The 17957-nt window shown below is 38.0% G+C and overlaps 1 protein-coding gene across 1 annotated transcript in view; it reads left to right on the top strand.

The window, feature by feature from the left end:
* Positions 1-17957, top strand: part of SMARCAD1 (SWI/SNF-related, matrix-associated actin-dependent regulator of chromatin, subfamily a, containing DEAD/H box 1) — a 40739-nt gene that overhangs the window by 12291 nt on the left and 10491 nt on the right. The window contains exons 5-11 of the mRNA XM_050338464.1: positions 2109-2172; positions 6703-6791; positions 8771-8860; positions 9494-9575; positions 11024-11412; positions 15748-15950; positions 17013-17103. Of these exons, the coding sequence (XP_050194421.1) occupies positions 2109-2172; positions 6703-6791; positions 8771-8860; positions 9494-9575; positions 11024-11412; positions 15748-15950; positions 17013-17103 (1008 nt within the window). The remainder of the gene's footprint in view (positions 1-2108; positions 2173-6702; positions 6792-8770; positions 8861-9493; positions 9576-11023; positions 11413-15747; positions 15951-17012; positions 17104-17957) is intronic.

Below are 17957 nucleotides of genomic sequence, written 5' to 3'. Positions count from 1 at the left end.
CCTTCCTCTGTTATCCAGAGGTGCTGCCACTGTCGCTGATGGACTTGACCAGTGGTGGGTCTGTCTTGGGGCCAACTGGCATTGGCTCTGTCGGACATGGGGGCAGCTTCTGGCAGCTCCTCATGGAAGAAGACACCCCTATAGCTGCTCTGCTATAAAACCTTGCCACTCAAACACAGTACAAGTCTTAATTGTTGTTTTGTTGAAATCAATAGAGTGTATAAAAGTAACATATTTTAAGGGAAGTACAGCCATGTAATGCTTCCATATACATGTGAATGCGTACATGGGCACTTAGATATGTAAAAAAGTAGAATATATACCCAGACACTTTATATAAATAACTTTGGGTAAGTTCAACAACAGTTGATTCTTTCAGTGTATAGGATATTTTTCTATTATTTCTTTATGTTGTGGCATTTAAGCTTAATTATAGCTGGTTTTGTTGATAACTATTGGTAACTGCCATTGCCCAAGTGCAGCTAACTGATTAAAGGCAGAATGAGTGGAATCATTTCCATCTTCTCCAGCAGACAAAACATTGCACCCCTGCATTTATGACATTTAACATGCAAAGACTTTAGTACTTCCAGTGAGGGGTAAAAGCATAAGTTTCAGCTTACTATCATTTATTCTGATTATGCTGACATGTGAATGTGAGGTACTCTTGACCATTGTCCAATGTACAGCACAAACCTACTGGAACACTGTGGTAATTCATTACAGTAAATTACCCTCCGTACAGTAAAATGTATTTTTAGCAAGGCTACTTTTCAGTACTGATCTGTAACTAGGTTTTCACTAGCTTAGTTTTCAAAGCTAAACGTGTTTCAATTAATCTGTTAAGTTTCCTGGTTGTTGAAATGGCATTAAAGAAACACAGATATTTTCCTGGTGTTCCTTTCTGAGTGTTTTGTTTCCCAGTAGATCAAGCAGTATGTTTAGGCTCCCTTTACTTTAGGAAAGGGTTGCAAGTAGCAGTTTTGGAATTTTTCTCCTGAACATTGCAATAAAATTTTTATTGTTTGTGTATTTTTTCAGTTTTTGGCTATGTAGAATTACTTGAACCAGAGACAGATGACAGTTTGTTGTCACTTAAGAACTAGCTAGAAATGATATGCGGCCTGTCTGACTGCTGCTTTGTGACTTGGCTGCTGGGCAGTATGTAGTACTGGTGGTGTTTGTTTTCAGGAGAATGTGAGATAGATCCTGTATCAGCAGGACTTAGTAGGAAATTGAGGCTGTGCAAGTTTTCGTCCACAGTTACATAGTTGCAGTATTTTTGAAGGAGGACAGAGGCATATCAGGCAAATCTATTGATCTAGAGGATCTAGATCTAAAGGATCTAGAACAGTCTGTCGTGATTAAACCTTGCAAACCTGACAAACTGTTGAAGGCTACTAAGGAAAAATCGTGAGCCTTTTGAAAAGGAAATTGTATGTTTACAGCAAAATTGTAAGATGCTGTTTCCAAACGTTGACAGATACTTGGGCATCAGGATTCCTTGTAACTTCATTTTTTTGTGGATTTTTTTGTATCCGAAACCTTTAGGCCATTTGCTTTTGTTGTAGTTATCTCACTTGCAAAAAGCATTCTAAAAGTATCGATGTAGAATTTGTAAACAAGATCTATTGAAATTATATGTGGATGGAGAAAGAATCTAGGACTGCAGGGAAGTATAGACAAACTTTGAGGCATGTTTAGAAGTTTCATGCATGTTACTTACAGGAAATAGAGCAGTGTGACATAACAATATACAGACATTTTGTGAGTTAATAAATTAGTTTTTTGTTTCATCTTGTTTTATGATAATAGCACTGAATAGACATTGAAAAAAATGCTTTTTAAGTAAACCTGCAGGTATGTTTGTGAAGTAGGGAAAAAGTGATAATAAGATTGTATTTAAAATGCTTTCCAGTATGTGTTTTAAACTGTTTCCAAACACAGCTTATGTGGTACCTATTGATTTTGATCTTGGATTTCATAGTACATGTGTATTTGGGGTGGCTTTTTTAAAGTGTATTTCATTCACGCTGATCCAGCAGTGTCTTCCTCTGTTCAACTGGATTCAATTTCTCCACTTAGCAGTTGACTTTTTTGTTTTGCAGTTGATAGACTCGTCAAGCACAATGGAAGAAGCAGTAGCTGCTGGTTTGAAGCTCAATGACAAAGGTATGTTTAACAAAACAAACAAACAAACAAAAACCGCAAATGAAAACAAAACCTAAAGTTCAGAAGCTGTAGCTAATTTTGTGAACTTGATTGGAAGGTGTTTTAAAAGTGGCGAATTATGTGCTAAAAGTTACACTGTTTATTCTAATAACCCAAATTGAAGTTACAGGCTTTGCAAGGGAAAGATGGGAAGAGGATGTCGACCAAAATCCATAGATAAGGCAATAAAGGAGAATCTGTTGTGTGAAGCTCAGGATTGCTTCATATATATGGATCCTTAAGTGATTTCTGTTCTTGCTGATTCCTTCTTTGCCCAGAACTTGAGGCAAATAGTTATGGGTTAGCAGCAGTAATTCTGAATGTTGTAGGTGAGAAATCTGATAGTATGGAAAAAACATACTGTAGTATATATATCTATTCATAACTAGATCTTTTTTTATCAAGGCCTGTCACAGTTTTCTGTTCAGGTTGATTTCAAGACTTGCTTGTAATTCTGAATAAGAACTGTTAGCCCTGAACATTAGACAGATCCTCAGGGTTCTCTAGCAAAATGTCACCCAAAGCATGCTTTTGAACCCTCAGAGCTTATTTAAGGGTGTTTGTTCTGCACCTGAATTTATACAGTCTCATACTGATATCAAGACAAAACACCCAGCACATGGTGTGGGAGCGTTGAAAGTGTTAGAAGTGGTAAAGGGCCATAATTCTTCATTTGTTTCTTGACATCACCCAAGTCCAGAATTAAATCTTTTTTGTCTTATACTAATCTTTTTGACTGATTTGTTGGAACTGGTGGGGAAGAGTGGAAGATTGATATGAATTCTGATGTCATTATAAAAAGCTAGACCACCATCTGTTTACAGTTTGATTTTCCATGGTTTTCCTGAGAGATCTTCATGGATACAAAGGAAAAAGCTATTTTTGATCACTCTTGATTATTTTAGTTTTTCTGAGTGGTTCATGTGTCTTCATGCAGTATCCTATGGATTTGGAGGCTGAGGAAGAACACCTTTACTGCCTTTTTAAAGTACAAAAGTTTTTGCTTATTCTGTTCCCCCTGTCGTCCTTGCTGTATTTTCATCTTCTGATTTTTCTGTACAAATTCAAAGATTTTTAACCATTATCAGAAAGCTTTAAGAACATTCAGGATAATTTTAGTGAAGGTTGCTTTTGTGTTTATGTTGTTTGATGGATTTTTTTTTTAACCCAACCAGACCAACGTTTGGGGTTATCAATGTGTGCATGGCCAGATTCTATAGATTGAATTTCTTGTATGCTGGTATATTTTTGAGAAGCACACTACTTCTGAGTACTTCTGTTCCTGGAAAATCCCTTCCTGGAAGACTGATTACTTTTCAAGAGTTTCGATTAATATTAAACCAATTTAGGCTAATACATGTCCTTAAACTTTGTCGCAGTCCACAGTGTTTGAACTAAAACACTTTGATTTCTGGTATGTAGGCCTTGCCTTTTGGCCATGTTTTGTTGATCTAAGAATGTTGTTTCACATCCTTTCAATATGAGCCCACAGAAAAATCTTGGCAGCAAAATTCTCACTAATCACAGCTGTTGTATAAAATATTTAGTTAGGAGTAAGAATGCCTGAATGTGATAGTATAAATCACCTCACTTTGGACACATTTTTTAAAAAATGGAGACATTACTGAACATCTGCTTATTTATGTCAATTTATGGTACACTTTGCTTGTTGTGAAATGTTGACTGTGTGAGAGGTCAGGGTGAGATGCCGTCTTGTGAAGCATGGCTTTGCTAAAAAAGTGTGACCAAGACATCCTTGAATTTTTCTGTCCTTTCAAAAAGACAAAAACTTGTATTTATAGCTTGGATTCAATATTTATAACTAAAACAAGAAGCATGACAGACTTTTTACAGGTATGAAGATTAGATGTGACACACTGAAAATCTGTGTGAAGAAAGATATGAAGCTGTAGTATTACCCGCTGTTGTGATTTTTTTCTCATGGTGTCTTCTGTACACCTTGAAAACCATGAAATCAGTGAGGGTGCTTCTGAGCTGAAACCTCATGTTAATCTGTCTGTCTGATGTTCACTGTTTCTTGAGCAGTCAGAAGTGTAGTAGCAGAGGAAGTCACAGAAATAAAGATTTATATTTTTTTTTTTTGTAGAGGTAGCAGTAAATACCAGTGTAAGTAATTAGAAATGCTTCTCTAAAATTTGCTTTTCTCATTGCTCAATAGTTATAAAATTTATGGAAAGAACAAAGATTCCTCTGGAATCTTTGGAAGGCCTGGTGTGCCCTGTCTCCACTCCAAAGATGGTTCCCATCTAGCAGTAGAAGAGTTTCCTCATCCCCTCAGCTGTATGCTTCCTTAGCACAGAAAGGAATAATTAGGTCTACTTCACAAAGTAAATGTCTAAAGAAAGTTGGCATTTTTGTCATTTGCAAACAGGTTTCAAAAGACCACAAGTTATTTTAAAACAATTCTGTGTGTTGATGGGTTCCTGAGACCATGGTTATCCAGATCCTTTGTTGTGGTTTAATTGCCCTCTAAAATTACTCACAACAAGGCTTTCTTCAAATACTATTGAGTGTTCAGCGCATGACCTAAGAGCAGGAAAGTCTTTGAAATACTCTTATATAAAGCCCTTGTATTTTTTTTTAAGGGCAAAGAGGTTTGCAGGCTCACTGGTTGTATTCAGAATTGTCTATCCTGAATGCAGTTTTAATTAAGCATAAGCAGTAATAACATGAGACCTCCAATGGCTTCCAGTGCTTGACCCAACAGCAGCCTGACAGGTCTTAGCTTTGCTGTCAAGAACATCACAGATTTCTCAGACTTAAACTAGAAGCATATCTTCTCCTGGTGATATTGTTTAAATTAGGTCTTGGACAGAAAGGTCAAGGTCTGAATGGTGAAGGAGACCCACCTGGCATGTTCTCTGGATGCTTTCTTTGAATTGCCTCTTGTATATGTTGCATCCTTCCGTACCTGAAGGGAATGTACAGGAAAGACAGAGGGGGACTTCTGACAAGAGAATGTAGTGATGGGACAAGGGAGAATGGCTTTAAGCTGAAAGAGAGTAGGTTTAGCTTAGATGTTAAAAAGAAATGCCATATTGTCAGGATGGTGAGGCACTGGAACAGACTGCCCAGAGAAGCTGTGGATGCCCCATCCCTGGAAGTATTCAAGACCAGACTGGATGGAGCTCTGAGAAATCTGGTCTAGTGGAAAGGTGTCCCTGCCCATGGCAGAAGGGTTAGAACTAGATGGTCTTTAAGCTCCCTTCCAACCCAAACCATTCTATGATTCCATGATATTTTTACCTACGTATATAAATACAGAGAGTTTTGAAGAAAAATTGTAGTGTTTTCTGCTATCTCTTGCTAGATCCTTTAAGGAAGAATTGCTTATAGTTTTCTGCCTGTGGGATGTTTAAATGATTTATGTTTTAAATATTTGTATGTCACATCTCTGATGTTGGAGTGAATGAGTTCAGCAGAAAATGTCTTTGAAAGTATTTCTACACAAAATATCTTCTAGTGTAAAGATATGGCTACTTAATTTTCCAAACTAAAACTATTTTCATCATCCAGACAGACAGTCTCTTGGTCTGGGAAAACAAGTGTGCTTTTTGTGTGTGCACATGTGCTTGTTCACTGGTCTCCTGTGGCAGACTGGGAGGGGAGGTTGGCCTGAGATGCTGATATCAAGACATGAAAGCTCTGCAGGCAGCTACTCTTCCAAAAAATGTTTAACTCTCAGTACAATTTCAGATCATGGACTAGGAATTTTTACTGATTTGTTCTGATAATGCTACTTCAAGCAAAGGTGTTGTGCAGCAACAGTGGTAACGTGTTTGTACCTTTGTGAGCTGTGCACAGTCTGAAAATGCACCTGGCTGGGCAGGTCTCATTGCTGAGATGATAATCTCTTGATAATCACCAGGCCCCAAAGATATTCAGAAAATTATGGCTCATATGGATGTATTCATAAGTAATAAGGTTATCGCAGACTTGATATGCATAATTTTCTTTCAGACATCTGGATTTAATGTTAACAAGTGTTTGGTAACCTCTTTGGTGTGCACCTGAGCCAGAAATCAGTCATCAGCACTTCAAAATTGTCAGTGATGTACATATTCCAACCCACAGATGGGATTCAGCCTGGATTAAATACATGCTTGAATAAAATCAGACAGATATACCTTTACGCAACTTATGTGCAGAAACATGTGGCAAATATAAAAACCAGTATAATAAAATGCTATTTCAGTTGTTATATATATGAGAGGCAACTGCTTGATTAATTGCCAAACCACTAAAGAAAACTTACAGGTAAATAAACATGTACTTTCAAGCAGCTGCTTTGCTTCAAGTTTCAGTGTATCTGTGGGCTATAGTAGGAAACTTATCATGGAGATTGATAAACACATAGTGCAGGTCATTAATAGCTACTGCAGTGTAGGTGCTTGATAATTATCCTACTGTTTTGGGGTGAATGTAGTGAAAATAATTAATTCTTGTTTCCTGTCTCAATTCTTTTTGAAGCTGCCTCTGGTAAAAGGAAAGTAAGAGATTCTCCCACAAATTACAAAACCAGGAAGGAGCAAGTTGCAAAGAAGTCCAAAGCTAGTTATGTAAGTACTGTGGTTTTTTTCTCTCTGTTCATTGTAAAATAAATGGAACTACCTGACTTGGTCTGTCTCTTACCAGAAAATCCAGTCCAATTCAGATCTTGCCATCTGAATGAGGTTTTTCTACTTCCTTATTCTTGCCAGTCTTAGTGGGTTTACCTGCTTTGTTCCTTAGTGCTGGTGGACTTGTATCACAGTACTTATTTCCCTGCTTCAGTGGAAGTGTTTGATGGCAGATAGCAGTATGTGAGGTACTGAGTACCATTCAGTTTTTGCTGATGTTAGTGGGAATTACAGGATATGGATCACTTTGACTCGTCGGGTCATTCCTTATGTTTCCTCAAACAGATGAAGTTAATATCTGTTGCTACTGTTACTCTCTGTAACAGTAGAGGAATAGTAGAGGAAATGTTGCTTATATTTGAAACTATGACTTAAGGAAATCTTTAAAAATAGTGATTACCTTGAAAGGAATGATTACTTTGACTTCTGCTAATAAATAGGAACTGTGTCGTGATCCTGGTGCATTCAGGTTGGTATTTGGCAGATTTGCACAGTCCTACAGTGCTGTCCTGAGGCCATCTCCCAGGCATCCCAATAGACATCCTTGAAAAACATTTATGGTAGATAAAGGGCATTCCACAGTTAATACTGGAGGCTGGTTGGTGGAGAGTGACTGGTTTTGTGTTGAAATTTAGGCTAATATTGTCCTCAGTCAGAACCAAATAAAGAAAATGCAGTTTTCCATTAAAGCAAAAATAATATTACATGTATAGTCCCCTTCTTCCAGAAAGAGAGAGATGAGTTGGGTTTTTTCCTCCTCACCAAACCCCTGGGTTAGGTTATAAAAGGAGAATTTACTGAATTGTTACTCAAGCAACCTAGCAAACAATGCTTCACTGGACATGGTTTCATGCAGCAGTTTGATTTCTGTTCTTAACAGTTTTATGACAATTAAAAGGGGAAGGATTGGAAAAAACAAATCTGGAACATGGGGTTTTAGAACTCGTTATAGAGAACTATAGTGAGACAACTTTCAGGATATTTTTCCTTTCTCTTGCTTTTGCCTCTAGTTCCTAAGACTAGAGCATACTTGACCAGCTTTGTATGGACTGTAACTGCACTCTTAATGGCATTGTAGACTCACTGAGGAAAGGACTAATGTAGGCTCACTGAGGAAAGGAATAATGTCCTCTCTTACTCAGAGTGTTTCTGGGTGATCTGGTCTGTGCTCTTTCAGCAAATAGCACCATTCAGCAAAGTAAATATTGATCAAACCTGTTGGTATCTCTGCTCTAGATGAGTAGATCTGTAACCACTTTGCATTCAAAGCTCTATGAAGAAACTTGTGTAGTTCTTCGTGGTGAATACAAAATGGAGCAGCTTATGGCATGTGGAAGTTTTGGCACTTGTTTGTAAGAAACCCCCCATTTTGCAGGCTGGTAGTAGCTGTTAGTGAAGCTATTGTTGATGAAAACTTTTGCCAGCTTTTGAGGTGACTTCATGATGCTATGGCATAATATTTGTGGATTTTTTTACCCATGAATCTCACTATAAACACACCATTTGACATGTTTGTAGGCTTTCATGTGTTAAATACTGCATGCTTGGTAATCTAATCTGTCAACCTTGCCATCTTCTGCTTTAAATATCATCCAGAATTACGAATGACTTTTGTTTTTAAAGAAAAACAAACTAGATAGTTCTAAATTATTTACATTTTTGTGTATAACTTGCACTGTGTATGCTTATCAAGTAGAGTACCAGTTCTTCATGACTGAAGGCAGTTTCTAGACGTATGAAGTTTTTTGGTCTTTTTTGATCATTAACTAGGTATGAGGAGTCACTTCAACTTAAATTCATCTTAACTCCTTTTGTCATTTAGAGCACCTCTTTAAGGATAGGCAATATTGATTAGGTTTTCTTGTGTTTCTATACTTGTAATTTATATTCAGCCTAACAGATTTCTTTTTTTAACATAGCTTGATGACTCAGAACCCCAAAGACAATGGGAGAGGCAAGAGATGCTTGTGAAGAGGCTTCAAAAGATATTCCCTGGATTGGATAAGGAGGTGAGCTCCTGTTCCCTGATGGCATGTCAGGTTTTGACTTTTTAAGAAAATTGCAGCTGTTGATAGGCCTAATGAAACAGTTCTTACACCAGCAGCACTCTTGCAAAGAGCCCAGGGTAGGAAAGCCTTTGCTGCTTTTGGAATGTAACATGTCCTCAACTGAGAGCAGTTGCATGTGGTTGGGACTATATGGAACTTCTTATCCTTCTTTTCTGGCCCTGTGACAACCTGGTGTAGTTAAATTTGATGACCTTTTATAAGTATGCATGGGGAAATTATCCCTCCCTCTGGCACACATTCTTCCCACCCCCACCCCCGGGACCATTAGATACATTGTGCACTTTATATTACTTTAATACCTGATAACCAGCAACTGATGGAGGCCCTTCAATACTGTGCTTTAAATTGTTGGAAGCAAAGCTTGTTTGTGTATTCTTACACTTTTCGAAAGTGGAGTGCAGCTCTGCCTACACTGAGTGTGTAAGGAGAAACTGAGGGGTTTTCTGCTTTGCATTTCCTTTATTTTGAATCATGTGACTTGCAGGGTTTTTCTTTGCCTTAATGTTATTAGGCACAGAAATTTAGCTTGTGCTTATGTCACCACAATACAGAATGTCTTGTTTTTTTTACTAGGAAATAAGAGAAGTACTTGAGGAACATAACTGGGTGTATGATGAAGCACTGGAGGCCCTGACAATATTTGCAGATGATGAGGGTAAAGACAGATTTATAATCCATTTTATTCCAAGACAAAACAGACTTGTGATGCAAATATTTTCTAATGTCCAGCGATGACAGTCCTGACAGCACCATGCCTGGAAACTTGCACTTATACTTGAAATTAGTATTATGGGCAGGATAGGAGAAGGAAACTCAATTTTTCTGTATTTTCATCTTTTACTCTGTAAGTAGAGATAAATATCTTTGCCCTGCTAATACAGATATTCATAAAAAGTTGTGATTACCTATGGGTATGTCTTAAAAAATGTATTTTGAAATGTGTCAAAGCTGACACCTGCCCCCTTCCTGCTTGTTTAAAAATAAGTTTGTTTTTTAACTGGAATAATTTGTAAATTACTGATTTCTGAACCAGTAACTGCAGATAACTGCATAGGTGGCAAGTGACATGCCATTTTGTCCTTTTAAAATATATTCTGGGAGAGAAAAATACTGGAAATAGGCCTTAAATTATACAACTCATTTGTAAATACCACTACTTTAGATGTGGCAGGGAGCAAAAACAGTCATTCCAAGTAAATCTGCAAGTTAGAACTTAAATACTATTAATGAGTTGAGTGCATTTCAGTGTGTAAGACAGCTGTCAGACATGCATGTGTTTTGCTGTATCAGCTATTTAAGTGTAGTTGGGGTAGGGCATTGTTCTTATTTGGAAGTGGAGAGAGCTGTCAGTGTGCATGAAGTTGTCTCCTTACTGCTGCTTCTGAAGAGGTAGACATCAGGGTTGGAATCAACCAGCAGCAAGCTGGGATTGGGCAGACAAACTTCAACTGCTCTCTTCCCATGAGGGGAAAAAAACCCCCCACAAATCACTTCTGAAAACTACTTGCTCATGTTCAGTTAAATAACTTCTGTCTTATTTTAACACAGTAGGGTTATTTGGTCGGCAATACCTCGTTCTTTGAGTTTCCTTAACAAGTGTATGTTTTCATTGTCCCACCTCTAATACTGTACTACAATGCATTAAAATTTAAAAAATATATAATTTTCATCATGAAAGAAGGCTTGTTTTGTCAAATCAACAGAATTAATATCTCTGCAGTTGTGTGCAGTGTGACCAGTATCTTACCCTTGTGATACATCAGAGTTCTTAACTGTTTGCTCTTACTTCTGAAGCTCACAAATATTATACAACATTGATCATCTGTATTTTAAGATAGTTGCTTAAAACCTTCTGCTATTTGAGCATTATACAAATGAGTATTGCTTATACTCACAGTTGGATCTACTGACGTGTTTTATACAGACTTGCATTTTTTATAAAGACTTGCTTTTCTTTTCTCTCAGTAACACCTCCTGTTGAGTTCTTGTGTATGAAATACTAGAATTGTGTCTTATAGGTTTCATATCGGAAGAACAGTGTGGGTTTTCATTCTCCCTTAACCAGTATGCATTGACTTGTTGCCTTCCATATTGCATGCACAGAAATGGGATTTTCTCCCAGAAGAAAAACTTCTAACTTGACCAAAGCCTCCACCAAGAGCACAAGTGATGAGAGCAAAGAGAAGACAAAGCAGAAACCTGAGAAAGAGCAGAATGGCTTTCAGAAAAAGGCCAAAACCAAAAGGAGCATTTGGAATATTACAAGAGAAACACAAGGCTCAGAGGACGAGTCAGCTTCCGAAGACGGTGGTAGCTCCCTCGACGAGGACTATGGTGGTGCTGATGAAGTGATGGAAGATGGCTACAAAGTGAAAATCCTCAGCTTCCTGCAGGATGCTTCCCCGGGTGAACTGACTTTGATCCCCCAGTGTTCTCAGAAAAAGGCTCAGAAGATAATCGCGCTCCGGCCCTTTAACACCTGGGAGGCTCTGGTAGGTCTGCATTCTTCTTTCCCTATCCCCAGCCTGCCTAGAGTCAAGGTGGCTTCAGCCTAGGGAGGCTTAGATGGGTGGCCTTATCCTGATTAGGCTAAAATGCTGTGTTCCTCCTAAGCCAATAGCATTTCAAATAGTGTCATATGACCTGATTTTGAATGAATTAAGGGGTGATTTTTGTGGAAAACTCAAGCTGATTGGCTGACATTACTGTCACTCACTCTGTAGCATAGAAAGTTGGTTGATTTCACTGCAGAAGAAGAAATTAGAGCTTTCACTTGGGAAGGAGTGTGTTTGCTAGCCTGTTCTGAGCTCTTGTGGCTGAAAACCGATGCAGGAGGGAAGAACGTGGCAGGACCTTTACTGCAGGCACTTGTATTGCAGCAGCAGCTTCCAGAGTAGCTCCATGACTGAAGGAGCCAGCATGGATATTTTCAGTTTCATGCAAGGATGGTCGCTCTCTTTTTCTTTTTTTTTTGTTTGTATTTGTTTTTTTTTTATAACCTACTGCGGCTTTAGTCTCTAGCATGGTTTTGCTGGCTAAGCAGTGCAGCCATGTTTAGTGGAGCGAGCTGCTCTGTTTTTATAAATAAAAAGATAAAGCATCAGAAGGCTGAACCACAATCCACCACAGAAGGGAAAGCAATACCTGTTGGTAAGTACCTTATCTACTGTCACTGGGATGTTACTTTCAAACATTTTCCATAGTTTGTTTGTTGCCTTTGCATTTCATACAGTTCCAGTGAACTGCAAGACATCAAATGCGATAAGAGCAATGTCCTGGTAAGAAACTTGAAGTGTGTTAAGGCAGCTTGTCTTTATTTAATTATTTATTAAATTAATGGTTTGGATTTTAAAGCAGTAACTGTGCACAGGCCCTCTTACAGAGTAGTTGGTGTGTTTTATTTTCAGTATTTGTTCTGAAACCTCCCCCACTGATGTATGCTTGAAATTCTTCCATATGTGTAAAACAATAACGTTTATTATGTGATGTGCAAAATATTTTACCACAAAATAGCAAGAGATACTAAACAGATTTTTAAGGAAAACAAAATGATCTTTGTATGTTGTGTTAAAAGGGGAGAGGGGGGAGACAAGAGGAGGATACTTGAAAAAAATGCAGGGTACAGGTATGCTGCAAAAGAAATCCGTTTTGCCCCAAGCCTTTGGCTTCTCACAGAACATCTGTCACACAGCTATTCCTTTCTAAACTTGTCGGATTTTGCCTGAACTTAATTCTTTGCAGAAATATTTGCTACAGGGCTGTTCTCCTTTTCTCTGTGTAAAAAATTTAACAGTAAAAAAAAGCTGCATGGGCCTGTTTGCGTTGAAAATTTGTCTTTCATAAAGATTGCTGCTGTCAGCAACCACATGTTTATGTAGCGTTGTGAATACTTGCCCAAAGTAGAAGTGGTTTGCAGCAGATTTTAGCAGATGTTTTGTATCAGTGTGAATTTAATTGTTTATAAAGATCCAGTAGCTCAGTCACCCAGCATTTTTCCTAGCAATTAATGAGTGGTTAGAGTAATGGAGAGTGCTGGTTCAGTTACAGCATTAAAGAAATTGGGTTAGTTTCAAGGTCTGCTTTACTGTAATAGTATCTTTTGTAACACAGTGTAAAGCACTAGAAGTTATTATCACTTGTTCATTATTAGAATTAAGGAAGATACTAAGGCTCTCAGGCTGAGATTAAAACTTAAGCCTACTTATTTGTAAAATAAATGTTTTATTCCAGGAAAACATAAGTTAGAATGTCTTATTTATTCTAGACAACCTTTTTAAGTTAGACAGATTTTTTTTAAATGGATTTAAATTATTTTCAAGCCTGTGAAACTAATAAGAGCGCTTCGAAATACTTATTCTTTGGAGTTGATATTTTAGACAAATGTTTAACTTGATCTAGTAACTCTTAAAATACAGAGAAAAAAATTTGTGTTCTGAGATTGCCTTTCTCAGTGCTCATCATATTCACAGCCTAAAATTGCTCATTCCTTCCTGAGGCAGAAGGTTTGGAAAGGTGGCTCCAGGTGCTTCTGCAAAGCCCAGGCATGGAGCTGAGACAGAAGAGGAAGGAGATGTGATGGTCAAATGGGAAATCATGAGGAGCAGCTCTGTTGCAGGAGTAGGGGATTAGAACACAAGGAGAACAGATGGGGATGCAGAGGTAGACAAAGTAAAGGGTGGTCATCAGAAAGCATGGCTGTGAGAGCCAGGAGAGGGAGGGACAAGTACTGAGAATGTCGTTGACATTCTTCCACATGTGAAGGGCAAGGTGAAGCAAAGGTTCAGAACACGCTCAGGACAGGGTGGATAGGAAAGTTCACCTCTCTGTGTCTTGATCTGATGTCATATGTTACATAGTTTTTGTGCAAGGGGCCAGTGTTCAGTGATGTTTTCCTCTCTCGGTGCAGGAAACTGCTTAAAGTGGAACTGGAGTTGGTTGATCGAGGCTGAGGCTGACTTTCACCCTTAAGCAGTAAAGTGAAATCCTGCATCACCTGCAAGTGGTGTAAAGTAGGCCGAGGCAGAATATGCTGGTGTGGCGGTTCAAAGTGTGCTGTGAGAGCTCACAGATTCACTTGTCTGTGATGGTCTCACACTTTTGGGCCTCATTTGAAAAAAAAAAATGAACTTGGGAAGCTGTCATAACCTCTAGTAAACCAAAGGCCACCCGTGGATCTGCTTTGTGTTCTGTACAACGGGGTAACACCCTGTGTTTCACATGCAAACCAGTGGCTAAAGTTTTTCTTGTTGCAACTTGGAGCTGCATGTTAATGTGCTGACATGAAACAATACAATTTCTGTTAGTAGCAGATGGCTTAATTCTCCACACCTGTATTTATGGATTACAGGATTTCTATTCATGCCAACCAGAACTTTAGGCATCAAAACAAATCTTGGTATTTTGTAGTCACCTGTTAGAAACAGTGTTCTTTTTTATTGCTAAATAGAAGTGTCTATTTAGAAAACTTCTTTGCAGGTATTTGACATGTGCTCTCCTTGTCCTGTGAGTGTAGCTAAACTTTCTGGGATTTGTTTAAAATGGAAAAAAACAAAACACCTCCTCCCCAAACGGTAATTGCCTCACTCCATTTCTCTCTTTTTTTTTTTTTTAGTGAAAGCATTGTCTGGTTATACACTTCACCTTAAAAAACCTTGCTTTTACTCTGCAATGTGGCAGTATTGATGAGCTACATAATAGCTGGATCATGCAACCCCTTTTTTTATGGAAGGATTTCTTGGAGTATATAAGTATCTGAAGTCTTGTGCTAAATTTTAACAGATCCCTGGTTTAAAATTCAAATAATCTGTTTGGAAATTACTTATCTTTTAATATAAACATTCTTTAAATCCATTAATAAAAAAATAGGTCTGTCCTGTGAAATATGCATATGTACGCATGAAAATGCTGTAATTACAAATGTGATCCCAGTTACTGCAGAAATATATTTATTAGTTGGTTTTACACTTTCTTCAGACAGCACTACATGGGGTTCAGGAGAAATCCATGGGCCTGGAGGGCATGTTTTGACACAACTTCAGGCTTCTTGGCTCTGACATGGAGAATATCCATATTGTAGGGAAGATTTGAAGTTTAGAGGAAGAAAATAAGAAGTAACTAGTGTGGACTGGAGGAAGCAAGTGGTGGAAGTCAGGCTTCTGTGTCTGTCAGTACTTGGTGACCACAGAAAACCCAGCACAGTTTAGGGAATCTTCTTATCCCTTTTTTTTTGTTTTTTTTCAGTATGCCTAAGTCCAGTTTGGATGTGCCATTTGGGCTAGAGGTTAGAACTGAAACTGAATAATATTGAGCCCCAGACAGACTCCTAAAAAAATCCGATAGCTTTCTTTACAGGTTCTTTGGTGTGCCTTGGTGCCTACATTATGCTTTCATATTATATCTTTAGTATGTAATAGGGTGTGCTCAAAAGGATATGTAATGATATTCAGGGCATTTCTTCTTCCTTTTGGTGTTTTGTTCTGTTGCTGGGCCTTGGCCTTCAAAGCTTGCTTTATGCTATATGTTGCCTCCCGCAGAGGATTTTGAGTCTAATGCTCCTGTATTTTTCATTAGAAACTCTTTAGAGAATTTGAATCTTTTAGGATTTCAGGTTTTACAGAGCAGGGAGCTCTAATGATGACCTTCCGTGTGGATCCACAGTTTGCAGTGGGTCAGGTGTGTAAGGAGTATTGGAGGTTTTGAGAGAAGATCTGGATTCTTTTGCTGTCTCGTACTTGAATTAATTACTGCCTGCAGTAATGGATTTTCACTGTAGCACTTTTGCTGCTGTTACCAGTGTTCATAGAATCTTTTTTTTTGTTATTTTGCAGTTTACAAAAATGACTACAACTGCTGGTTTGTCAGAAGATATAGTGTGGAACTGCAAGATACTGCTGAAGGAGAGGGACGTGGTTTTAAAGCTCATGAATAAATGTGAAGATATTTCAAATAAACTGACAAAGCAAGTAACCAGGATTACTGGAGATGGAGGATGTGGATGGAACATAGAGCAACCCTCCATTCTGAATCGGAGGTATCTTTCCCTTTTTTATACTTACAAGGCTGTTGGACAGTGAGATGTACTTGAAGGCCTTGTTTTACTTCCTCCAGTTTTTGATGGATGTAAAAGTCAACCGTGAGCAATGGGATCATGAGTTGTCTACTTACTTCAAATGAAAGCCCAAACAAACCTGCTTCTGTTATAGGGGATCTTAGCAGTTTCAAAGATGCCAAATTGAAATAAATCTGAGCAAACTTGGAAGGTTTATCAGCTGGACAAAAGACCTTGGTCAGGAAGTTGAGATGTACAAAATAATCTGGAACTTTTTATCCATTGGAAATGGCACCAGGGATGTGTTGGGGAAGGATTTATTTCACAGAGGTAAATTGGTAAGAATCTCCAAATGGATAGGAATAAAGAGAGAACTTAGGAGGAATAGAAATGGATATGGTAGAAGGCATTATCCTAAGGATTAGGAAGCGTGGGGACGAAGGTGCCAGAATATTAACTTGAATTAGACTGTTAGTGGTGAATAGCAAGACAATTCTCAGCTATGTGAAAATAAAACCTGAGAGGAAGGAACTGTCTGGGGGAGCTTGTCAGTGATGTTTCTTTGGCAAAAAGTTCTGAACTAGGTGGTTTGCTGTTGAGTGTGTTTCATGGGTTGGGTGTGTTTGGGTTTTTCTTTGGTGCTGACACAGCCAGTAATTGTACAACAGAGCAAACTTACTGATGCAACTGCTAAATGCCACTTATTTATAGTGTATTTTTAAAATTAGCAGTTCTGTAACTGCTTTTAGCTGGTTGTGTATCATTGATTTTAGAAAAGAAGTATTTATTGTGTTACTCATTTTGATCATTTAAGATCTATGAAAATTCAGATAAACTCATTTTGGAAATACTCTTTGTATTCAGGTGACTGATTAAATAAAATCTGTGGTTTTCACTGCACAAGGAGACCTGGACTGTTAAAATATAGGCAATGTAACACTTGCCATTCTGTGATTACCTTACCATAAGTGTAAAGTTATGTTTCATGGGGAAACAAATGAAAGGTGGTATCAAGCTTGATTTTTTTTTTTTATTTAATAACAGTTTGAAACTGAAGCCGTATCAGAAGATTGGTTTGAACTGGTTAGCACTGCTGTATAAACACAGATTGAATGGCATATTGGCTGATGAAATGGTAAGTGTGAAACTGATTACTTAAGAATCATTTAAAGTTTGCAAAAATGTACTTTGTTAAATTCTTTCCTTTCCTGGAAACTTCAAGCAGATTATAAGTAATTTGTTTTCATTAATATAACTTAAATTGCAAACAGTTTCTCCAAAAGCTTAGAAGCTGCTGAGCTCTTACTTTCATTTTGAAAGCCAAAGGTGTAGCCTAAGATTCGTGACCACTGACAGTGACAAGTCACATGGTGTCTTCTAACACAATGGAATCAGTTTCTGCCTTAAGAGGTTGTTCTCAAACCATGCTTTTAATAACTTCTTGCCCGTAAATACAATTCACTCTACTTGTCCAACATTTAGTGCAGTGAGCCCCTATCTTCTACATTTCTCCACCAGTTTCAAAAGAGGTGGTTAACAGTACAGGAAAAACTAAGTGCCTAGAAACCTTTTCTGCTTCTCCAGAAGCAGCGTTTTCACCATGTCATGGGTTTTGAGGTTTTGTTAAAGGCTGACACCACCAGTAGCTGTACAACACAAAAAACTTAGTAATGCTGCTGCTAAGTGTGTTGTCCTTGCTTTTAATCGTGGCTGCTTTCATCTTGTGATGAACCTTGAATGAGTGGATTGGTTTGCTGCACTATCAGTCAGTGTTTCTCAACTTCTGTATGTTTCATGTTTGTAAGAATGTGCCTGTTTTGTGATAGAAAAGATAAATTTTTAAATGCCTGATACAGAAAACGTGAAAGTGAGTATTGGTGGAAATGTGGACTTATCTTAAAGAAATCCAATTGCCATATTAAATTCCATTTCAGATGTTGCTGGAATACCCTTTGTACAGCTGATGCAAATGGAAATAAACATTTTGTT

This window comes from Myiozetetes cayanensis, unplaced genomic scaffold (assembly GCF_022539395.1).
Source record: "Myiozetetes cayanensis isolate MyiCay16 unplaced genomic scaffold, myiCay2020 scf7, whole genome shotgun sequence".
Lineage (NCBI taxonomy): Eukaryota > Metazoa > Chordata > Aves > Passeriformes > Tyrannidae > Myiozetetes > Myiozetetes cayanensis.
The sequence above is the reverse complement of the archived record's forward strand: the minus strand, read 5'-3'. Positions and strand labels throughout refer to the sequence as shown.